This window comes from Rana temporaria, chromosome 3, assembly GCF_905171775.1.
Source record: "Rana temporaria chromosome 3, aRanTem1.1, whole genome shotgun sequence".
Lineage (NCBI taxonomy): Eukaryota > Metazoa > Chordata > Amphibia > Anura > Ranidae > Rana > Rana temporaria.
In genome coordinates, this window is record NC_053491.1 from 394,768,920 (window position 1) to 394,794,749 (window position 25,830).

Below are 25,830 nucleotides of genomic sequence, written 5' to 3' on the forward strand. Positions count from 1 at the left end.
CCGATCCCATAGACGGAAGAAAAATCGGATTTTCTTCCGTCCGAAAAATCGGATCTTTGCGGAGGCGGGTGATTACGGGTGTCAGCGGATGGTCATCGGCTGACACCCGCAATCACATAGGGACCAGTGTATGTCCCGTTTTCATCCGCAACGGATGGATGAAAATGCGGACATACGGTCCTGCACATGTGAAAGGGGCCTTAATCTCTTGTAGCAAGAAATTTCACCATCTGTCAGCAGTCACCTAAATTGGCTAGAACTACACAGGGGATCTGTAGTAGCTGAATCCAGCTACTGGACCTCCGCTTTAAGGCCCCTTTCACACTATCGCGACTTCAAAGTCCAAAGATTTTAACACGATTTTGCGGCCACGGTTTTGATGCGATTTTAGGGAATGCCTGTGTAACTCGCATCAAAGTTGGACCAAAGTGGTCAGGGACTACTTTGAAGTAGGCATGACTTGAAGTCGTACCAATATGATTAGTTGTCATTGGAAATAATGAAGAATGACTCGTCATGCTACTTTGCAGTTCCAAATCATGGGACAAGTCATAAAAGTGTGAAAAGGGCCTAAAAGTACACCTGTACATCTGAAAATGCTGACTGCCTGCCAATTGTGCTGATCCAGAATGGAAGTATTCTTGATCTGTCAATTTGTTATGGGTCAGTGAAAGAAAGAAGATGTGAACAAGGCAATATCTGCAGAAAGAAGAGTCGGCGAGGACAACCCCCCCGTGTGTTTTTTCCCCATTCATGAAAATCTAAAATTCCTAACATAGAGGTTCACTTTAAGTTCTACTGTGCCCATAGAGGAAGGCCATTTAGCGATTTACAGCCATAATCTGTGAAGTCTGGTGAATGTGTATTAACAGGTGTGTTTTCATAGATAAATATGCAGTTAAAGCGATTGTAAAGTCTTTTTTTTTTTAAACATGTTATGTTATACTTCCCTGCTTTGTGCAATTGTATTGCACAGAGTGACCCCAAAGTTCCTTTTCTGAAGTTGCCCACCAGCAGACTAGGCTCCTCCTCTTCTAGGGGCATCTCCTATGTGGGTACACCTGTGGGTTTGCTCCTGAGCCAGGCTGTGTGCATCTACTGACACACGTGCCGCTCCCTCCTCACTGATTTGACTGACAGTAGCAGAAGCCAATTGCTCCCACTACTGCCCGTCAGTCCATGTGTGAGGAGGGAGAGAGGAGAGTAGACTGTGGCTGGGCACAGTGCTGTATCGATCCAGAAGTCAGGCAAGTATTCAGAGGGGGGGGGCACATTAAGTCCAAAAAATGTTTAACCTAATGCAGCGAATGAATTAAAGTGATATTAAAAGGCATTTTTTAAAATAACAAACATGTCATACTTACCCACTCTGTGCAGCGGTTTTGCAGAGGGTAGCCCCGATATCTGCTCTTCTCGGGTGCCCCACCGACACTCCTGGCCTCTCTCTCCTGCCCCCATAGCTAGCAGCTTGCTTCGAGGGAACCTGAGTCAGCTCGCTCCCAAGCCACTGGTCTGTGTGTCAATTCACACACACAGAGCCGTGGCTTTTGCCCCGCCCCATCTCTCCTCATTGGCTCCCACTGCTGTCTCAGCCAATGAGGAAGGAGAGTCCCCAGAGAGCCGAGGCTGTATTGGGGCTCAGGTGAGGTTAGGGGGGGCTGCTGCACACAAAAGTGTGTACGTTTTTTACCTCCATACACAGAATGCATAAAGGTAAAAAACCTTCAGACTTAACAACCATTTTAAGGTAAAAACATTTTTTTAGCTTTAGAAACACTTTAAAATAAGTGTCTTTGGCAGCACCTCTCCCTAAAACCAATTCAACTCTGTATGTCTTATTTCAAATCAGTGCTCATCCCTTACACACCCCTCAACTCTTCAGTAAAAAATTAGATGGTCTGTTAGAAAGTAGAAAAAAGTTACTTTCTTCTGTCACCTTAAAACTTCAACGTTTTTACATTTAAAAGCAAAACGGTAAGATTAAACAGTTCTGAAAATTTGATAATGAGCCAAAGGATTGACTTTAGCATTCACGTCTCTGCATGGTTTTAGTTCTGATGAATCCCACAAGGCCAAGCAATTTTTTAAAACTTCAGCAAGACTTTAAATACCAGTCAGCCCAGGCATTCCTGCTAGTTGTAGTTCCCTAGCTGTTGTGCTGAAGTCAATTTATATTTTGTGGGTATGCCAGTTTATGGAATCTGGGGTCTTTCAGTTCCTACGGAGTGGCAATTCTTGTTCACTCTTCAGATGATTCACCGAAAAGAAATTCAGTGATGGACATTAGCTGGATGTAATGGCTTGATTCGTGCAAATCTTGACAGTCCAAGGCGAAGTCCTTGGTTAGGAGACCGCACAGTGTCTCCTCCAATCAGCGGGCTCCGTGCAGTTCCCAAAGAAGCTGGTGGCAAAAGGACAATATGAAAATACTGTGACAGTGCAAACAAAACTATGCAACTATGGACACACAGCAGTTATTTAGAATTAGGGGACAACAAAAATAACAATCAACACAAACTCTGAATAACAATAGAACAAACCAAATGAAAGAATATAAATACTGCTGGTTGTAAAAAAAAAGTGCAATGTAGGAGAAGTAATAAATAAAATGGACAATACTGATGAGACACCCTTTAAGAAAGAAAATACGTCAGTCTGCCTTATTGAACAGTAGGCAGAAAAAAAACAAAACCACAAAAGGCAGGCAGACCCACATGATGCAGCTCTTGCGGATGTACCTGTACATTGCTGCCCGCTTCTGGGTTTAGGGCACAGACATCCCTGCCGACACACGCCGTGATTGTTCACAACTAAGGATGAGCTCCAGCGTGTTCGCATTGTACACGTGCAGAGCCCGCCAGGAAGTCTGCACGGCGCTTCTCTAATCACAGCCAGGGAGACATTGTCCCGATGCTCGGCTGCAGAGATCGGGAAATGTCTCCCTAGCTGTGATTAGCGGAGCGCCGTGGAGACTTCCTGGCGGGCTCTGCACGTGTACCATGCGAACACGCTGGAGCTCATCCTTATTCACAACGGGAGTCTGTCAGCAAGTCCCCGCCAATGATTCATGGTCGGGACCTGTTGATCAGCTGTGTGCAATCACAGCCCAGAGACAATAAACACAGAGCTTTGTACAGAGGGCATGATCTCGGTTTCTCTTCCCTGCTTCCCACAGCTCCATTATAAGTCGCCAATATCCACCATTGCTAGTATACTGTAAAAAATAAAATAAATTCCAAAGTGTGTACCAGTTTGTAGATGCTATAACTTTCGCTATAACAGTGACAAGCAGAATACATTTTGGGCAAAATTTATGAAGAAATTTGATTTAAAAAAAAAAAATTAAAAATAAAGTTTCAATTGGATAGGTTTTATAGCAGAACGTAAAACATTTTTTTTCTTTTTTTATTCAGTTTTTTGTTGTTTATGTTTCAAAAAATATAAAACCCAGAGGTGATCAAATACCAACAAAAGAATGTTCTATTTGTGTGAAAAAAATGATATCAATTTTGTTTGGGTACAACATTGCATGACCGCACAATTACCAGTTAAAGTAGCGCAGAGCTAAATAGCAAAACATGGCCTGATCATGAAAGGGGTAAAACCTTTCAGAGCTGACAATAATTGCAGATTATTATCCACTTACAAAAACCCTTGTATGTGAATCTAAGGCCTCGTACACACGGACTGACTGTCCGATGAAAACGGTCCGCTGGACCGTTTTTATCGGACATGTCCGCTGCCGGATTTTGGTCTGATGGTTGTACACACCATCAAACCAAAATCCCCGCGTACAGGATACGCGGTGACGTGGCCGCGCCGATGACGCGGCGACGTGCGCGGCCCTGGAAGGTCAATGCTTCCACGCATGCGTCGAATCACTTCGACGCATGTGAGGGCTTTCGGCCAAGTGGACATGTCCGGTGAGTCTGTACAGATGACCGAACATGTCCGACGGACAGGCTTCCAGCGGACATGTTTCTTAGCATGCTAAGAAACATTTGTCCTCTGGAAACCTGTCCGATCCGCCGGAAAATTGTCTGGTCGGACGTACAGACGACCGAACATGTCCGCGGAAACTGGTCTGTGGACCAGTTTCAGCAGACATGTTCGGTCGTGTGTACGGGGCCTAACACAGTATAGTTGTGGCAAAGAATACTGTACGTAAACACGCCATAGAGGCTAGGAGTCTGCGGCAATTGTCCTCTCTGCTCCCTTTGTCATGACTCTTGCCTGGCCATGTGCCAAGACTGCTGAAGCCACCTACCTATCAGCCTTACATCCAAGACTTTTTTTTTTCAAAATTCTTTATTTACTCACAACAAAGAGCGCGTCCACATGGATCACATCGAAAGCATATAAAACAGTAATATCTTCACACATTCAAGTCTAATCTAGTTAAGTGCAGCAGAGTAGTGGGTGTAACAAAGTCCGTGGTCCGTCAGCTCCATGTTCGTGACATCGAGCTTCCCACCTCTCTTCTTGATGATCCTGCCACTAATAGAACGTCCACTAGCGGAGTGCGGTGTGTAGTCATGGATCCGTGGACACGCCCTCTTTTTTCCGATATCAAGGAAGTAGAGAACAAGGAGAGAGAGTGAAACGGTAGGGAGTATCTCCCCCCGTCACCCATCTGAGGGTTGGAGAAAGGTTGTCGCCTCGGGAGTTAGGGTCCCGACAGCGTCATGGAAAGGAGGAAGAAAAAGAGAAGAGAGAGAGGAGAGGGTGGGGTGGGGATTGCCCGCGAGCATGGATCAAGTCAGCCGTCCGGCCTGCCATTGCTCCTCTGAGAATCAAAGTTAACTCCTCCCTGGGGAGGGGGAGAGATGTGTCGAAAAGTCTAGGTCTGTCCCCTAAGTGCTTGTCCTTCATCTGAGTAGGTGAACACATTCCATAACTGCCAAGTCTTTTTATATGACTCCTGCCTATCACGGTCCGTGAGGATAAGATCCTCCATTCTATTGATGTCATCTACCCTCCGGAGCCACATTGCTACCGTCGGTGGGTGTGGAGATTTCCAGCAAGCGGGGATGCACGCTTTGGCGGCGTCTAAAAGGTGTCTGATAACCGATTTCTTGTATACGCGTGTAGGATATGTGTTAGCGTGTAGCAGTAGGTATGCTGGTTCGTCTGGGATCTGGCGTTCAGTGAACTTCTGTGATATCCTCCTAACCTCCGCCCAGAAGGGCTTCAGTAGTGGGCATGACCAGAAAATATGGGTCAATGTACCCACGTCTCCTTGACAGCGCCAGCATGCCTCTGAGGTGGACCTAAAGAGTTTGTGAAGTAGAACCGGGGTGCGATACCACCTAGTCAGGATTTTGTAGTTTGTTTCCTGTATTTTGGTACAAATAGAGGATTTGTGTGTGAAGGTCAAAATCTGTTGTCTCATCTTAGCCGAAAACGTGCAATGGAGCTCCTGTTCCCATTTCGTGATACAGGGGAGTTGATACCCCTCCTGCGGTGCTACCAGTATGTTGTGTAAGATGGATAGCGCATGTGGCAATGTGCCCGTCTCCGAGCATATCTCCTCTAATGGTGTGAGAAGTTGAGACCCTGTATGTGGGGGATTCATGGTATGTAGGAAGTGGTTCAGCTGGTTTGCCCTCATAAAGTCCAGCTGAAATCCCCCTCCCTGATCCATCAACTCTGCGGGTGTCCTCCAACGGCCTGCTATGCTAAAATGGGAAACCTGACTTACACCCAAATCTCTCAGTGCTCGGAATCTTCCGTCACGTAGCCCCGGTTCAAAATTCGGGTTACCCAGAACTGGTCGTAGGGGCGAGTTCTCCGGCGGTGAACCCATTTGAGTGAGCATTTTGGCGCAGGTACTGGTCGTGGTACCTATCAGCGGGTGAGAACGTAGGGATTTGGGCAGCCCCGCAGCGCACCACGGGGCCCTCCGCAGGGGAATGTCACTCTGAGCTTGCTCTATGTGGGGCCATAATTTTGTGTTCCCGTGTCGACACCAGTCCACTAGCCTGTTTAGATGTGCCGCATGGTAGTACGTGCGGACATTGGGCATGGCTAATCCACCATATGCCTTGGGAAGGGACAGCACTGTTTTGTGAATCCTGGGGTGTTTCCCCGCCCACAGAAAGTTTTTAAACATGGATTGCACCTGTCTGAAATATTCCGCCGGTATGCGTATAGGTAGGGCTTGAAGAAGGTACGTGAATTTAGGTAGAATGGACATCTTAAGTATTCCGCACCTCCCGAACCAGGAGTGCAGGCCGGTTGTCCATTGGTCTAGCAATTTCTGGGTGGTTTTAAGCAGTGGCGGGAAGTTGAGTTTAAAAAGTTGGGAGAGTGACGGGGGGATACGGGTTCCCAGGTAACTTATGGCTGTATCTGTCCACTGTAGGCTGAAGCCTTGGCGTAGTCGATCTAGGCGGGGGTTCGGGATTCCCACCCCCAATGCTACCGACTTTCCCATGTTGATTTTCATATTGGACAGCCTCCCATAAATCTCAAACTCTCTCATCAGGCTCGGTAGGGACACCTCGGGGTCCGTCAGTGTGAACATCAGGTCGTCCGCGTAGGCAGACACTTTATATTCTCCCTCCCCCACCTTGACCCCCGATATGTCCGTGTTCAGTCTCACATGTCTCAGAAATGGTTCGAGAGTCAGCGCAAATAATAGTGGCGACAGGGGACACCCTTGTCTTGTTCCGTTCCTAATCTGAAAGGTCTCTGACACCACTCCGTTGGCCCTGACCCGCGCCGTCGGTTCTGTGTACGTCGCCGAAATCCAATTCATCATTCTATGTCCCAAGCCGATGTGTCTTAGTGTGTCAAACATGAATCGCCAGTTAACACGATCGAACGCCTTTTCGGCGTCCGTACTCACCAAGACACATGGCGTCTTTGAAGTGTTTACCGCGTGTAATAGGTTGAGGACTTTGACAGTGTTGTCCCTAGCTTCCCTAGTAGGGACAAACCCCACTTGGTCAAGGTGGATAAGGCTCGTCAGGTGTTGTTGGATTCTAGTTGCCACAATTTTGGTAAGGAGTTTAAGGTCCACATTAAGGAGCGAGATAGGGCGGTAGCTACCGCACTGGCTGGGGTCTTTTCCCTCTTTAGGGATAACGGCTATCTGCACTTGTAGGGTGGACACATGTAGCCTCCCTCCCAGACCCAGACCATTAAACAACTCAACCAGACGTGTGCCCAGGGTAGGGAGCAGTGCTTTGTAATACGCCACTGTCAGGCCGTCAGGACCCGGAGCCTTGCCTGGTTTGGTGTTGCCTAGGGCAGTGTGAAACTCCTGTAGGGTAATGGGTTCCTCTAGTACCTCCCTAACTTCGGCGGGCAGCGTTGGCATGGTTGAAGTGGCCAAATAGTCCCGAGAAGGGTCTCCGTCGGGGTTCAAAGTCGCTGAAGGTATATTGTATAAATGTGTCATAGAAGTCTCTAAATTCTCTAGCGATCTTTTGTGGTATCGACACCCTTTGCCCACTATTGGTGACAATGTGGGGTATATATGCTGCGCTATTTTGTGTCCGCAGTGAACGGGCTAACATCTTCCCACATTTGTCCCCCGATTCATAGACCTTACGTCTACAGATCTGGATGGCCGCCTTGGCCTTGTATGTAAGGACGTCCGTCACCTGTCGCCGTACTGTGTCCAGTTCCAGACCCAATTGTTTCGTCGGTGTCTGTTTGTGTTGCGCCTCTAAGGATGCTAGTTAAGTCATTAATGCCGTTAGTTGTTCTGTCCTGAGTCTTTTCCGTCTGGCCCCATGTTTAATAAAAATGCCGCGGACGACCGCCTTATGGGCTTCCCAGACCACCTCCGGACTACTGTCTGGGACAGTGTTGGCGGAAAAATAATGTCCCAGTTCTTTAACCACGTCTGCCAGTATTTCGGGATCCTGCAGTAGGGATTCGTTTAGTCTCCATGGGTGTCTTCTCTCCGTCTCCATGTCCGTCAGGGCATATACTAATATTATCGGGGCATGGTCTGACCAAGTTATCGAGCCTATCTTAGCCTCTTTAACCGCCATCAGGTTCCTGTGTTGGACCAGGAAATAGTCGATCCTGGAGTATACCTGGTGGGGCCTGGAGAAGAAGGTAAAATCCTTCTCTCCCGGGTGAAATAGACGCCATGTGTCCACCAGTTGGCATGCGTGAAGTGCCGCCTGTATCCGTCCGCGCATCTTCCCCGAGGTGGAGGATGTCCCTGAGGAGGTGTCTTCTAAGGGAGATAATGGAACGTTAAAATCGCCCCCCACTATCAACTGCCCAGTGGTAAATCTCGTCAGTCGGTCTAGGTGTTTCGTCAGAAAGGTGTCTTGGTTGTCATTTGGAGCGTAAAAGCTCGCCAGGGTAACCCCCGTCGACCCTATCCGTCCTTTTAGGAATAGGAAGCGTCCCCCCGTGTCTCTCTGTATGTCGTCTAGCGTCCAAGGTACCCCGGCTGCTATCAGAATAGAGACACCCCGAGATTTTGCCTCGGAGTATGAGGAGTGGTAGACCGTTGGATAATATCTATTTTTTAGGATTGGAAGCTTGTCTTCCCTGAAGTGCGTCTCCTGCAGCATTACCACGTCCGCTCTCAGGCTGCGCACTTCGTGTAGTAGCATCCTGCGTTTTTCGGGGGTATTTAGGCCCTTCGCGTTCAATGAGACAATTGTCAGTGCGTCCATGCTCGTGGGCGGGGGGGGGGGGCGGTTTGGGTAAAAAAGGGGGGGTTGGGAGTGTTGGGTAGAGGTAAGATGAGGGATTGGGAAGTGTCCCGGATGAGTCCGGGGATGGGAGAGGTATAGGGTAGAGAGACAAGAAAAATAGAAAAGGTACAGAGCGTAGTAGGAAGCCGACACCAGAGAGTGTGGCTAGGAGAGAGATCTAAATTAGCTTAACTAGCTAGAGCGCTCACCAGACCTAGTCCGGGGATCGAGCGCAGGCCTATGTGGGTAGGTGGTTGGACAGAGCCAGCGTTGCGAGCCCCCGACCCTATCCAACCCCCCCCCGGCCAACGTAAATAAGATAACATAAGTATGGCAATGCAATCTATCTTAAAACATATATAACATACAACAGCATTTGGGTAACAAACAGTAACATAAACTTAAGGAGCACATATCCCATAAGAATCCCTTCCGGGGGGCCCCACTCAGCACCGAGGGGGCACACCCGGAAGGGGGATCGATCAGCGAGCCAAAGAAGGGTTGTGCATGACCCACATCCCCCGGCCCCCCTCCCACGCAACGTCAGATAATGCCCTCCGTCCTCCCTCTCTCATCATTTCAATGTCCCATAGGGTCACATCCAAGACTTTTAAAGAAGCAATATTTCTTTAAAATGATTGACTGACTGATGATGAGGACGGAGTCAGATTCTTGTTATTTTTTCTTAATGTGAAAAAAATAAGATACTATATTCCTGTTACAAACTGTGCACCGACTTCCGTGTTCATTACCGCCTGAAGTGAACTGTGCCTAATGCCATGGGCAGCACTAGGATCTGTAGAAGACATCTAGGAGTTTGTGTCACAATGTCCAAGACACACTTGGTAAGCATGTACAATAAAAAGTCAAAACTCCTGATCTGTATATAGGTCCAAGGCAATGACAAGTATACAAGTGATAATACTGAAGCCATTGGATTACCATGACAGTCCAGAAACTAGCATTTTCAGAAGGAGCATGGTATTGTAATTATTTTTAATAAATCAGTGTTTACCTGGAGGACTCCATGCTGGTTTTTTCATTCCCACAGAAGGGCTGCTGTGTCCAGCTGGATTTTGGAGCCCTGAAGATGAGGCCGCTGTAGGTTTGGCTGGCATTGGCTTTATTCTAATGGACACAGGGGCAGGAGATGGATTTGCTGTGTAGAAGGTGGTTGAAAATAAAAAAAGATATGGTTACTTACATATATAAAACACACATATGATTATTCTACAGACATTGGGGTTGATTTATTAAAAGCAAATATGCTGTTCAATTTTCAAGAGACGTTGCATGTTGCAAGGGAATTGGCCCCAAAGCTAAGTGAATGAGGTGAAGCTCTGCCAACTTCCATCAATCATGTGCCAGCAAAAATCATTTTTTTTAACATTTTCTTGCACATGATTGGGTATTCTTTGCTAAACAAAAAACTTCACCATATTCACTAAGCTCTGGGGAAAACTCTCTTGCAAACAGCCTATTTGCCTTTACAAATCAACCCCATTACATTTAGGGTCTGTGTCTGCTTGAAGGTTGATGTAGCTTAGGAGGTCTTTGCACACGGAAAACAGCATAGATGTTGCAGATTCCTGCGCAGAAAAAATAAATAAAAAATCTGCATGCGATACCAGTGTTTGATGTGAACAGGGAGGGCCCTTGCAGAACCCATGCAGAAAAAACGACGTCTCTGCACAGGGTATGAACAACCCCTTCAATTATCTTAAAATTATCTTAACCACTTAAGAGCAGGACCTTTAGGCAGCTAAAGGACCTGGCCAGTTTTGCGATTCGTCACTGCGTCGCTTTAACTGACAATTGCGTGGTCGTGCGACGTGGCTCCCAAACAAAATTGGCGTCCTTTTTTTCCCACAAATAGAGCTTTCTTTTGGTGGTATTTGATCACCTCTGTGGTTTTTATTTTTTGCGCTATAAACAAAAATAGAGCGACAATTTTGAAAAAAATTCAATATTTTTTACTTTTAGCTATAATAAATATACCCCAAAAATATATATAAAAAATGTTTTTCCTCAGTTTAGGCCGATACGTATTCTTCTACCTATTTTTTCGATTGGTTTGCGCAAAATTTATAGCGTTTATAAAATAGGGGATAGTTTTTTATTGCATTTTTAATAAAAAAAAATTTTTTACTACCAATGGTGGCGATCAGCGATTTTTTTCGTGACTGCGACATTATGGCGGACACTTCGGACAATTTTTGGGACCATTGTCATTTTCACAGCAAAAAATGCCTTTAAAATGCATTGTTTACTGTGAAAATGACAATTGCAGTTTGGGAGTTAACCACAAGGGGGCGCTGATGGGGTTATGTGTGACCTCATGTCTGTTTCTAACTGTAGGGGGGTGCGGCTGTAGGTGTGACTTCATCGATTGTGATTCCCTATATAAGGGAACACACGATCGATCACGCCACCACAGTGAAGAACGGGGAAGCTCTGGGGACCGAACGCGGGACTCCAGCGACGATCGGGTCCGCGAGTCCCGCGGCTGTGGTCACGGAGCTTCGGACCGGGTCGCGACCCCGACGTAAATCAGCGTGAAGGGGTCCTTAAGTGGTTGAAAAGTTATTTTTTTCTTCTAAATAGGCTCCTTTAAGCTAGTGCATTGTTGGTTCACTTACCTTTTCCTTCGATTTCCCTTCTAATTTTTTTTTCTTTGTCTGAATTTCTCACTTACTGTTCCTCCTCAGTAAGCTTGCCCCCATCATCCGAGTGGTGGTTAGTCAGCCAGAACAGCTTACCGAGGAGGAACAGGAAGTGAGAAATTCAGACAAAGGGAAAAAAAAACATTTAGAAGGAAAATCGAAGGAAAAGGTAAGTGAACCAACAATGCACTAGCTTAAAGGAACCTATTTAGAAAAAAAAAAAAAAAAAACCTTTACAACCCCTTTAAGGCCTCATGCACACTGGACGTTTTTACAGCTGCTGTGTTTGGCTTCAGGTGTTTTTTTTTTTCCTGCAGACAGTATATTCCCCAGCATGTTATCCTAGGTGTTCAATACGGTTATCAGCGTTTTTTTGGCAGGGGCGTTTTCTGGCTGGAACACCCCCCCCAGAACTAGTGGGTTTTAAGTGGAGTTTTTCAGCTGTAAGAACATTCTAACTCTGATAAAAGCTTAAAAACACAGCTATTCAGCGCTTAACAGCGTTTTTGAGCCAAAAGCTTTTGTGGGAGTATAGTTTTACTAAAAAAAAATAAAAGCTAAAATAATGTTACTGCAAAACTGCTTAAAACTTCCTTTCTACAGCGAACACTACTATCATTGTTATAATGTCCAGTGTGCATGAGGCTTAAAAGTGTCTTAAGCCAACATCACATGCGAGTATAATGCACGTGAATTCAATCTGCTTTACATAGGCCTTTATAAGAACATAGGGACAGATTCACAGAAGAGATACGACGGCGTTTCTCTGAAACGCCGTCGTATCTCTCAGAGTATCTATGCGACTGATTCATAGAATCAGTTACGCATTGATAGCCCTTAGATCCGACAGGTGTAATTGACTTACACCGTCGGATCTTATGATGCAGTACCTCGGCCGCCGCTGGGTGGAGTTCGCATCGTATTCCAGCGATCCACAAAGGTTTTTCCCGTCGTTATGTCGGCGCAAGTCTTAGTTTCACGTCGCAAAGTTAGGGCTGCTATTAACATGGTGTAAAATTACTCCACCATTTTAAAGTATGCCCGTCGATCCCGCGTCGCTTTTGAATTTTTTTCCCCGGCGTAAGTACGTTACGCACATCGCGATTCACAAACACGTCGCGCCGCCGTATTTCGCGCAAAGCACGTCGGGAAAATTGAGAACGGAGCATGTGCAGTACGTCCGGCGCAGGAGCGCACCTAATTTAAATGGTACCCGCCCCATTTGAATTGGGCGGGCTTGCGCCGGACGTGTTTACGATACACGGCCGCAAGTTTACAGGTAAGTGCTTTGTGGATCGGGCACTAACACTGTAAACTTGCGGCGGTGTAACGTAAACGGGTTACGTTACACGGCCGCAATTGTATGTGAATCTGTCCCAAACACTCTTCATGCAGGTAATGGTTCTAGTAGCAGAGTATTTCGAAACTTCTAAGGATGCAACATAAAATCCCAAAAGATACATACAGATGTGTGAAGCATCAGACTGATATTTTTGTAAAAGATACCAGAGAAATGATCTAAATATGGTTTCTTACAGACGGTCTTGGACGGTGGGGAGTTTTCTTTCTTTGCGCTCCTGGGTTTTGCACATTTGCTTGGTGTCTTTTTAGACTTCTTAACTACAAACTCTTCATCTTCACTAAAACTGCTTTCATTTTCAGAGTCACCACCTGAAATAAGGTAAACAATAGCTTAACCCAAAATAATATATTGTAGCTAGATGTGGTGTTTGCATTAGTTTTTTTTCCCAGGCTTTATTTCCACCTGATGATCCTGCCAGTAATATACTTCCTGTCCTAGGGTAACAACACTCACTCATCGTACTGTATCTATGGAGGAGCAGCGTTGTCACCCCAGGATAGGACACTTCTTTCTTTTCTCCATAACATAGAGGAGAGGTGTTCTGTAGTAGTTCACAGCGATAACAGAATAATAAAACTGATAAGAATCCAGCATTAAACACATAGGACATTCTCAGCTCCCAAAATTTCTGGCAGCATCAACCGTTATTTTTTTTTAAACTTGAACAGATAAAACACTCATGATGGTTTGAACAGACCAAAAGGGAGCAAATAAGAGAAGTTCATAGTGAAGTGGATGTAAACCCTCTCCCATACCCAGTGAAGTGAACAGCCTTGGATGATACACAGAGATTAAAAAAATCTCCCTACATAGGTTTTACATGCATGTCTGCCATCTTCAGCTTTCTACATTCTTTAGAAAGTGCACATCGTGTTATAAAGCTTTCTTCTTGTTTTAGTAGTACACTGTAAGAGCTGATTGGAGGAAAGGCACACCCCCCCTCCCTTCCACATAGGCAGTGAAACAAAGAAACTTGCAGAGCTGCAGTCTGAATAGACAAGCTCTCCGCTTATCTAGGTCTAAGTTCCCTCCACGACACAAATTTCCAACTGCTTTTATCTCCTTTGTAGGAGATCTTGTCAAAAGTTATCAGGCTGATAACAAGAGGAATGGAGCAGCAGAAAGACACAGCACTTAGGGCTTTGGAGAGAGATAAGTAAACACTACAGATATATGTGACCAGGTCAGATTTCATGAATGGGTTTTATAACCACTTTAATGTTGGCATTAGGGTTGTCCCGCTACCACTTTTTTAAGACCGAGTACAAGTACTGTACTTTTTTCAAGTACTCGCCGATACAGATACTTTTTTTAATGTCATGTGACAGTTAACAAAGCACACGACAGATTAGATGGCACTGATATGAGTGAGTGAATAACTTGTATAGCGCTACACATGCGAACTAAATCGCCTCAAGGTGCTTTTTCCATCTGATGTCGTCCTTATCCTTCAGAAGAGGTGCGTCTTAAGTTTTTTCCTGAAGGCTCGATGTTTTCTTCCATGCGGATGTCCGTTGGTAGAGCGTTCCATAGCCGTGGTCCTTGGACTGCAAATCTTCGTTCTCCCTTTGATTTGTAGTTGTACTTGGGGATGTAGAGGAGGTTTTGGTTAGATGATCGGAGAGTGCGATGGGGGGGGTGTAGTGTTTTATTTTCTTGCATAAGTATTGAGGAGCACACTGATGAGCACTGACGGATGCCATTGATAGGTGGCTGGCACGTATTTGCATTGGGCACTGACATGTGGCATTTATGGGCAGGCATTGAAATGCCATGGGAGGATAGGCTGCCTGCGACACCTATCTTGGTATTCCTTGCACTTGACGCATAAAAGCAGCAGCGGCCATCTTGTTAAACCCAGCCCAAACTATATGGGCTGGGTGTAACAAGATGTCCACTGCTGGCTTACTGCGGCCGCGTGCAGGGTGTAACAAGATGGGTGTCGGGATATCCAACTGCTGACGTCAACACGGAGCGCCACTTCCGCCCACCGACTTCAAGGTTGCACCGGGTTGACTAATCTCTCCCAGATATCATATCGGGAGCATTTTTGCGAGTACAAGTATTCGTGCAAATGTTCGGTATCGGGACAACCCTAGTTGACATACACTTTAGCTACAACTTATCTAGTTTTAGAAGCCGTCATACATTGAATCAGGTAGCGTTTAAAAATACACAAGGACAAAGCTTCAAGATAAATACATGTACTTTATGTCATGGTGTTTTGCATAATGGTTGCTCACAGGGACAAGTCTAGCACAACTACATTGTGTACTTAACTTTCATAATTGTATTATATGGCTCCACACATTCTCTCTAAAAACCGTACAAGTTTTGCATGACTAGGATAGTGCAGGTGATGTACAAACAAACTTAAAAGGGGTGTAAACCCTTGTGGTTTTTCACCTCATTGCATTCTATGCATTGAGGTGAAAAACCTCTTGCAGTGCAGCAACCCCCCAGTGCCCCAGTTTTACTTACCTGAATCCTCCCTTCCTCACGCCAGAGGCGAGCACCAGCTCCGGCCAGTGTCTTGTGTCCCGACTAACTAAATTGATAGAAGCGCAGCCATTGGGTCCCGCTTCTGTCATTCAAATCTAATAGCGCTGGGGCCAAGTTCTGCTGTCTGTGTCAATAGACGCAGCAGCAGGACACGGGAACGCACCCTCACGGGTGTCCCGAGGGAGAGCGCTTCTCCGATGGGGCACTCGAGAAGAGGAGGAGCCAGAAGCGCCACTGAGGGACCCCAGAAGAGGAGGATCGAGCAACTCTGTTCAAAACCAACTGCACAGAGGAGGCAAGTATGAAAGGTTTGTGATTTTTTTGTTTTTTAAAACCACAAACCTTTACAGCCCCTTAAAGACCTGATTTCAAGAGAAATATAAGGACTGGAACACTCTTTTGCGATTCGGTGCAATGCGCAAGACATGTCATTCCTTCAACAAAATGCACAGTGACACACTACCGTGCTTTGTGGTCTGCTGCCTTGAAAAAAATGCTGCATGTTATGATCCATTCCGGAGCACTGGCAGCCCATTCAAATGTCAGATGACATTTCATGAACATTTGGATCTTCCATACTAACATGAAGTCACCACATATGACAACAAAATGCAACCCAGTCACATACAGGATATGCTACAGAGATGTGAGACTTCAGAATCACATCGATATCTTGCGATGAGGTGATATGAGAAATATTACAATCTCCATACCTCTTCTCTTGGACTTTGGAGTGGTTTTTCCTTTCTTCTCATTCTTGGCCTTCAGAGCATTGCTTGCTCCTGCTTTTTCGGATTTCTCGACTTCAAATTCTTCATCATCGCCACTGTAACTCTCATCGGTGTCAGAGTCCCCATCTGAAAAAGCAGAGCTGACCGGTAAGCTTTACCAAGAGATGGTGCTTATTCTGAGATATTATTCAGTCAGTTAAATAATTCATATATTATTTGCATCTAAAACTAGCAACTTACATCCCAGCTCCAGCCAAAACATTTTGGACAGAGCAGGGAAGATGTAAAATGTCTGTAAAAACTTGACTACAGCTCAATATGTAAACCCAACATTTCATATTCCTTATATGTGCCTGCTATACTGTGTACTTGTGTTAAAGGTTATCCTGTTCTCTTTATATTGCTTCCTTTGTGTGAAATAACTTCTGTTTCTGCTAGTCCCCCTGCTTTCCTTTCTCAAACTGACCATACTAGGCATGAGAGCACAGCATTGGCAGTCTTCTAGCTCTGCTGGGAGTTAATCCAATGATCAGAATTGTGCCGACATGACACAGGAAGATCAATGTACTGCCGTTTCTCCTCCCTGAGCTTCTTATACAGATGAGAACAGAGGGAATGTGATCACTTAAAAAAAAAAAGGGGGGGGGGTATTTATAATGTTTTTATATCTATACACAAATATTTTGCCTTTAATTTCTATTTTAAACTGAATGGGCTACCCCAACATTTCATATTCCTGATATGCAGCTGTTGTACTTGTATGAAAAAGTATCTGGTTCTCGTTGCATTTCTTTGTGTGGAATACCTGGTGATCCTACCAGTCTCCCTTCCTAATGCAAACTGACCACGTGAGGCATGGAAGCACATCCAACCCAGTGTAGTCAGTTTTCTTTTTGCATTCTATGCGAGAGCACAGCCTGCCTGTAATTGAATGGTCAGATATCTGCTGACACCCCCTCCTTCAGAACTCTTTACTGGGAGGGTCTGTGTACTGCTGTTTCTTTACCTCCTTCTGACACAGCTCCTCACTGGGAAGATCAGAATATTGCTGTCCCTGCAGTCTCCACCCCCAGCTCTCTAAGCCCCTTATGTGGGTCACTTATAAAGAAAAAAAGATAGATATAGAGATATAGATATAGAGATATATATATATATATATATATATATATATATATATATATATATATATATATATATATATATATATATATATATATATATATATATATATATATGTGGACACTGATAAGGCTGCATTGATGGGCATTTAAAATGTAAGTTTTTTTCTTAAACTTCCCTCTTAATATTAGGGTGCGTGTTATATGCAGATAAATACGAGATAGATACATATATATATATATATATATATATATACACACACACATACACATACACACACACACATATATACATATACACACACACACACACATACACACACATTTTTGTTTTTTTTACGTACACAAACATTTTGTATTAGATAAGGGTTCACATACTTTAATAAAATTAAAAAAGAAAAAAAAAAAAAAAGAAGAAAATTGCCCTGCTCATGTTAAAATAATAAAAGCAGATCTCACTGTAATTCTCACCCTATATACCTTGCGCTGTCCCCACAGGCTCACTGTTCTGGAATCCAGCATTGTTCCTCTTGTGCGTTAAAATAACATAACGTGTCATTCAACTCACTGTGTGGGATCAGGGGATCAAGGACCCACCACATAGGCGCAGGTTACCAAGATGCCATGGACTTATAAGAGAACAGTGTAGACATTATGCAAAGCTGTTCTCTTCATAATTCAGGAGGTGCCCACTGCCAGAAGAAAAACCCATGACATCACATGGCTGGACTGAGTATACAAAAAATAAATAAAAAATTTTATAAATATAAATTTATATTAATAATTTCAGTGTCTAAAAAGGCCTAATTGCACCGCTCAGGAAAAATGAAGTTCCCAAAACATGGACGTAGATATTTTAATTGATGATGCCAGTCTATGTAAATAAAAGCAGCTGCTTTATATACACGCAAGTAAAAAAAAGTCCTTAGTCCATTTAGACAAAGTTCCAATATTCAAAACGGCACTCTAAGGACTTTTTTACTTGCGTGTATATAAATTCCCTAGCTGTCATCCTGACCCACTAGCATGAACGTTTTTTTAAGTCAAGGATCCAAAATAAGCATTACAAGTATAAGTTTCATGCTTTAATCAAATTGATGATTTACTCTGCTGTGAAGCCAATTCACTAGGAGCTGTATTTTCAACATGTCAGCTTGTATATTTTTTGTGTATGGCCGACAGCCTAAAGCTGTACTGAAAATCCGAAGCAAAAGTAGAAATGCGACTTACAAACTGCAGCGTCTGGTTTAAATTCATCTGCATCCTCTTCACTGCTGCTGTCATCTTTCAGGAGTTTTCTCTGCTCTGCGATTGCCTTAGATGCAGCTTGCCTGCGACTCCTTCCATTTACTGCCTCTTCATTGCTCTCTGTGATCTCTTCAAGACCTATGGAGTATTGTGGGGGGGTAGGGAGAATGTTATATATTTTTTTTTTCACTTACTGTAAAATCCTTTTCCTTGAGTACATTGTGGGACACAGGATGAGTAAAAACAGGAGGGTTTACAACCCATTTAAGTGTTTGTAAAACCCCAACTTTGTTTTATTTATAGGAGTAGGGAATGATTGAGGCATTCTCCTTTGTAAAGTGTTCCCCCCCCCCCCCCCCATCAAAGATTTTTCTCCACTATTCCTTTCTCAACTCAAAACTTTGGTATTCCCTACCACTTTCTGTCCTGGAAACAATGCGAGGCTGAAATGTCCCTCCACACAGTAACAAAAAAAAAAAAAAAAAACGACCACGGTTGTGCAACCTTTCAATCTCCACCCAATACGCGAGGGGGGGGAAAAAACAACAACACTAAGGGCCAGATTCAGGTACAAATACGTTACACTACGGCGGCGTAACGTATCCCATTTACGTTACACCGCCGCAGGTTTACAGCGTAAGTGCCTGATTCGCAAAGCTCTTACCTGTAAACTTGCGTCGGTGTAACGTAAATCCGCTTGGCGCAAGCCTGCCTAATTCAAATGGGGCGGGCACCATTTAAATTAGGCGTGTTCCCGCGCCGAACGTTCTGCGCATGCTCCGTGTGAAAATTTCCCGACGTGCTTTGCGCGAAACTACGGAGCCCCGACGTTTTTTTGAACGGTGACGTGCGTTACGTCGTTTCGTATTCCCGGACGTCTTACGCAAAAAAAAAAAAAATTTGAAATTCGACGCGGGAACGACGGCCATACTGTAACATGGCTGTTCTAAATATAAGCCATGAAAAAGCAGGCCTAAGTTTGCAACGGGAAGAACCGACTAGCGACGATGTAAGAGATTGCGACGAACGCGTGTATCTTCGTGGATCGGCTAATTTGCATACCCGACGCTGGAAAACGACGCAAACTCCACCCAGCGTCCGCCGGAAAATTACACCTAGGATCCGAAGGCGTACAAAGCTGTACGCCTGTCGGATCTTAGCCAAAAGCCGTCGTATCTTTTTTGTGAATTACAAATAAAGATACGACGCGGCAAATTTGAAAATACGCCGGAGTATCAGTAGATACTCCGGCGTATTTTCTCTGTGAATCTGGCCCCAAGTTCCTTAGTCCCCCTATATTTGCCCACTTTTCAGGGAAGAGCAGAGAGGTAATACATATATACAATCTGATACAGCAACATTTTCAGGCATAGAATGGCTCTATAAATGCATGATATCAAACAGGGAAAAACTGCATCAAAGTACGTCAGCCATGGGTCCTGCTGTGGTTTACAAGAGGGCTGTAGGAGGAAGGGGAGACCCTTTGTCTTAATAAGAAGAGAGAATACGGAAGAACAAAATATAATCTTCACAGTGCCTCATGTCATTTGTCCGACAGGTTTTCAAAAACTGATTTGCATTTATGTCTATACAAAACACAAAAAATTGTATTACCCAGAACACTGCTGTCCACGCTACAGTTTGAGAAAGACACTTCTGGATCTTTGTCATCAGTGGGAAGGAAGTCAGGGGATACTGCAAAACACACAGAAAACTGAGCCATAGGGATAAACAAGATTGCAACAACAAAACTATTTAAACTTAGGAAAAAATAAAATAAAAATCTGTCTAAGAGATATATTAAATCCTATCAATCTATTAATCAGGCAGCTGTTGAGGCAGAACATACCTGCACTTACCTTTCTTTTTTACCCAGAGCACTTTTATTATGAATTTTGCCACACAGAGCACTTTATTGGAGGATGGTTGTTCATTAAATGGATCACAATTAAGAATTTCGTTTTAATAATAATATTATTATTATTATACAGGATTTATATAGCGCCAACAGTCTGCGCATCGCTTTACACCAGGGAAGACAATACAATTCAATACAGGAGGGATCAGAGGGCCCTGCTCATTAGAGATTACAATCTAGAAGATAATACTAGTTGGACTATAATATTTTTTTTTCACTGCACATATTTTACAAGATTGGTTTAACCGATGTATTTACTATATGCGCTGTAAATGTTGGCAATTAATATAAATCTATAGGTACCGTATATAGCCTCCTCTTTCCAAATCACAGAATGTTTTGTATTTTATGAATTCATTAAAAAATATGAAGCATTCTGTGAAAGGACAGGAGAAAGGAGGAGTGGGCAGTAGTGTTGCTATGTAGGAGAGCTGCATCATTTATATCAGTGTATGAGCTGTGCCATCGGTGTTCTGCTAAATTGTAAAACGTCAATAAAAGAGATCCAGGATGTGACATACACCACTACATGCAACGATTAATAAGCCAGCAGATTCTAAACACAGATATATTTCTTGGAGTTCTTCTTTAAGGAACACACATGAAACCTTCAGGCGTTTGTATACACTAATAGCTGGGGATGCACTGATACCAGTTTTTTTAAGACCAGGTCTGAGTACTGATACTTTTTCTCAAGTACTAATTACAGATACCTATTTTTAGTGTCATGTGACTTTGTGGCACACCATACAGTACATGCATGAAAACTGATGGGAAAACTGCACAGATTTTACTTGCAGAGACATCAGTTTCAGTGAGTTTTTACAGCCTGTTAACCTATGTGCGGGCTGGCTGCAGTACGATTTGAAAAAGAGTCCTGTGCGATTTTAGTCCCATTTTTAATCTGAAACACTACAATTCGCATTGGACTCGCACCTGAACCTCTGAACAAAAACGCACCGGACCAGGCTTTGAAAATCGCACTGCCAGCACATATGTGAACCAAGTATGAAGGTGTCGGTTTTAGTATTTTCGGAGCATTTGCATCATGCAAATGCTTAGTATCGGCACTGATACTGATATCGGTGCAACGCTACTAAAAGCAATATCTGTCGGACCTCTTTTCCACGCAGGACTACACAAACTAGATAATACATAAAGCCAGTCCTACAGACGACCATTAACGCATTGTAAGCATACCGGTTCTGAGAGTATTTCCATCATTTTCTATAATCACTGATGTTTTCTGTACAGACAATGCCAAAGCGACTTCCAAATCTCTCTGGTAAATTTTTTCATCCAAAGGCAACCTTAAAGAACAAAAAGTGTAAGAAAAGCTTTATTATATGTTTATACAGAGTACAGACAACCTACCGGAATCTTACTACAATTCCCAAGTTAGTATGGATAATAAGGTCCTTATAAAAGCCACTAAGTGAGAATCTTATTCAGATGGTATGGGAAACACTATAAGGCTAATGTACAAATGGAATCTAAATAAAAAGCAGGATTCATTTTATTGATCCAATAATGTGAAAAGGAAATTGCGGTTTATTTTATTTGCACATCAAAGCTACAGTTTGAATGAGGATACTCAACATCTTTAGTAACGTAACCCTTACACCTTGTTTTTATACTATAAAATTTAAAATAGCATTATCGCTTCCCCTCACTATTTGCATTTTGATTACCTTATAATTCTGTGGGAGCCATTCTTATAGGCTGCACAGAGCCCAGTTTACACTAAGTAGCTCACAAGCGCTCTGACTGGCACTCCAGCTGGGTCCACACTGGTGCGATGCGGGAACCACAGCGTTTCCCACATCACGCCTGACTCGCAGGCAGTTTACACTGCTCTCTGCGAACCGCTACGGGTGTCAATATAAAGTCCATGACACCCCCAAATCGGTTTGAAGAATGCAGTGCGAACTGTAAAATCCGCTCACGTGGACGTTTAAATCGAATTCAAGTGTGGACAGAAAAAAAAAGGGTGCTACAATCTTTGGGTACGAACGTGATGCGATTTTATCCATACAACCTGTATGGCTGAATTTGCATTGCACAGACATCGCATGCAATGTGAATCACATGCAATGTCTGGCATCGCATAAGTGTGAACCCAGCCCCCTCACAGGATTAATACTGCACTGCTCTTCCCAAGAACAAAGTCAGGAGTGTCATTCGGCCAAATAAAACGCCCCTGGCTATGCCTATACACACTGTAGCAGAGTGTCTTAAAGGGAGCCTGGAAACGTTCTGTTTGGGATTTACAGATCTCCCAGATTTCTCTCACTTTTAGAGACATTTGATCCTCTTTCCAGTTTGGGTTTTGCACCTCTCCCTTTTGGCAACTCCAGACATCCCAAGTCTCCCGCATTTGGGCTGTGGCTCCCTGACACCCGCAAGTGCCCTATGATATAAAAACACATTCAACTGTATACAAATAAAAAACTACTGACACCATTCACTGTCTTACTGACACATACCTCCCCTTCCCCAGAAGCACTGTGAAAAAAGTATTAAAAAATAAAAAAATACCATTACATTTTTACAAAATTGTAAAAAAAATAAACTAACACATCCACAACCCCCCGCACCTCCCAATCATTGTGAAAAAAATTAAAAAAAAAAAATTGAAAAATAAAATAAAAAATTCTGGCACTGTCCATCGCTCTACTGACACCATCCACTGGCCCCCCAAAAAAGGATTTTGAAAAAAATAAGAAGAAAAATACTGACACCATCCTGCACATACTACCCACCGTTGTACACTCCACACTCACGTGCACATCATACCCACCTACACTGCACTTCTCTCCTGCACAAACTACATACCACCAATACACTCCATACCCCTCTTCTTCACATAATACCCACTGCCGTTCACTCCACACTCCTCTCCTGCACATACTCCCCATCGCCATACACAACGCACTGTACACTCCCTATTTTACATGACTGCATTCTGCACTATGCAAGTCACCTTGGACTATTAAACCACACCCCATTTAAGCCACCCCCAAAATGTAGCACAATTTAAGCCACGCCCCCAAGATTTTCATAATAATCTTCCTCAACCGCACCTTTAGCGTTACTTACAATTCTACTTCCTATTCTTTTCTCTGTTGGGGTCCCCCAAGGTTCTGTTCTTGGACCTCTCCTATTTTCAATCTACACCTCCTTCCTGGGTCAGCCGACAGCCTCCCATGGCTTCCAATACCACCTCTACGCTGACGACATCCAAATCCATTTCTCTACCCCTCAGCTCACTCCCTCCATCTCCTCACGTATTACAAATTTACTAACATATATATCAGTTTGGATGTCACAGACTCAATCTATCCAAAACCAAACTTATAATTCTTTTTCCCCCACGATCCCCCCTTCCCCTGATCTGTCAAAATCGATGGCTCAACTATAAGCCCATCCCCACATGCCAAGGTCCTAGGTGTAGTCCTGGACTCTGAACTCTCCTTTCGTCCCCATGTACAAGTCTTGCCGCCTCAACCTCCGCAACATCGTCAAAATACGCCCCTTTCTAACCAATGACGCAACAAAGCTCTTGATTCACTCCTTGGTCATCTCTCGCCTCAACTGCTGCAACTCCCTACTCATTGGCTTACCTCTACATAGTCTGTCACCCCTTCAATCCATCATGAATGCTGCCCCCCAACTCATCCACCTTACCAATCACTTAGTGTATGCTACTCCTCTCTGTCAATCCCTCCACTGACTTCTGCTCACCCAACAAATTAAATTCAAAATACTAACAACTTAGCCCCGAGCTACATCACTAGACTCTAAATACCAACCTATTTGTTCTCTTCATTCCGCTCAAGACCTCCTGCTCTCTAGCTTAAATGTCACCTCCTTCCATGCTTGCCTCCAGGACTTTTCCAGAAACTCTCCAATCCTATGGAACTCCTAACCCCAACCTGTCTGATTATATCCTACTCTAAAACACTTCTCTTCACAGAAGCCTACCCTACACACACCTAACTATATTTTCATTTTCTCCATCAGCTCATCCCCCAGTTATAACCTGTTGTATCACTTGACCCTCTCTTCTAGATTGTAAGCTCTAATGAGCAGAACCCCGATACTCAGAAGTAGTATATACAGGGTATTAAAGGATAAGGATAAGTTCACCTTTGGGAATGTTACATGTTCCACCCGATTTTAGGGTGGAACATGTAAACATGTTCCCAGTGTCGCAGCTGCCGCCCGATACCCCTGGAGCTCTCTGTATGAACTACTAGTCCCGATAGCCTTAGCGGCTGTCGGCTTGAAGTTCTCAATGTTAGGGAGTATTGTGTAGTGTAATAGTAATACTGTACTGAGCTGTGTGTGTGCTGCACTATGTATACATGTCAGTATTTATAGTGCAGCACACATACAGCTCAGTACACCCTTCACACGTCAGTATACACAGAACTTGTGACTGTGAATGTGTGCGGAGAAATGTTTAATGGAACATGTAGTCCTGGGCAGGAGAAAGAAGTGATTCTAAATGCATAAAATCTTCGGTGACCAGCTCCCCTCCAGCCTCACCTGTATGTAGTTCAGCACACACAGCTGAGTACACTGTTCTTAGCGACATGTAAAAAATAATGAATTATGTATGAAGGCCAATGAAATATCTTGAATCAGTTACAATTGATTATGTCAATTAGTTGTTTCAGCTCTAGTTGAGACCAGGATCTAACAATGGACCCAGGATCTAAAAATTGATTGAAGTGTTTACACCAGGATCTAAAAAAAGAATGAGGATCTAAAAATAGAATGCGGATCTAAAAATAGAATGCGGATCTAAAAATAGAATGCGGATCTAAAAATAGAACAAGGATCTAAAAATAGAACAAGGATCTAAAAATAGATCAAGGATCTAAAAATAGATCAAAGTATTTAGACCAGGATCTAAAAATAGAACGGAGGATCTAAAAATAGAACGGAGGATCCAAAAATAGAACGGAGGATCTAAAAATAGAACGGAGGATCTAAAAATAGAACAAGGATCTAAAAATAATTCAAAGTGTTTGGACCAGGATCTAAAAATAGAGGGCCAGATTCACATAGAATTGCGGCGGCGTAACGTATCGCATTTACGTTACACCGCCGCAAGTTTTACGGGCAAGTGCTTGATTCACAAAGCACTTGCCTGTAAACTTGCGGCGGCATAGCGTAAATCCGTCCGGCGCAAGCCCGCCTAATTCAAATGGGGCGTGTATCATTTAAATTAGGCACGTTCCCGCGCCGAACGTACTGCACATGCTCCGTTTTGAAATTTCCCGCGTTTTCCCGTTTTGAACGGCGACGTGCGTTACATACTTTCATATTCCCGGACGACTTATGCAAAAAAAAATATTGAAATTCGACGCGGGAACGACGGCCATACTTTAACATGGGCTGTCTAATTTTACACCACCTAAATAGCAATCGCAACTTTACAACGGGAAAAGCCGACTAGCGGCGACGTAAGAGAATGCGACGAACGCGCGTACCTTCGTGGATCGCCGTAAACAGCTAATTAGTATACCCGACGCAGAAAACGACCCGAACGTACTGCGCATGCTCCGTTTTGAAATTTCCCACCGTGCTTTGCGCGAAATGACGTTGCA

General features: G+C 43.9%; 1 protein-coding gene across 2 annotated transcripts in view; it reads right to left on the minus strand.

Moving 5' to 3' along the window:
- Window positions 1-295: 295 nt before the first annotated feature.
- The window catches only part of RAD51AP1 (RAD51 associated protein 1), a 31,435-nt gene continuing 5,900 nt past the window's right edge, over window positions 296-25,830 (minus strand). For both annotated transcript variants that reach the window (XM_040345845.1, XM_040345844.1), the window contains exons 4-10: window positions 21,413-21,522; window positions 19,909-19,989; window positions 18,277-18,432; window positions 15,911-16,054; window positions 12,869-13,003; window positions 9,685-9,828; window positions 296-2,401 (exon numbers count right to left, since the gene is read on the minus strand). In XM_040345845.1, coding sequence (XP_040201779.1) covers window positions 2,271-2,401; window positions 9,685-9,828; window positions 12,869-13,003; window positions 15,911-16,054; window positions 18,277-18,432; window positions 19,909-19,989; window positions 21,413-21,522 — 901 coding nt within the window. In that variant the 3' untranslated portion in view covers window positions 296-2,270. The remainder of the gene's footprint in view (window positions 2,402-9,684; window positions 9,829-12,868; window positions 13,004-15,910; window positions 16,055-18,276; window positions 18,433-19,908; window positions 19,990-21,412; window positions 21,523-25,830) is intronic.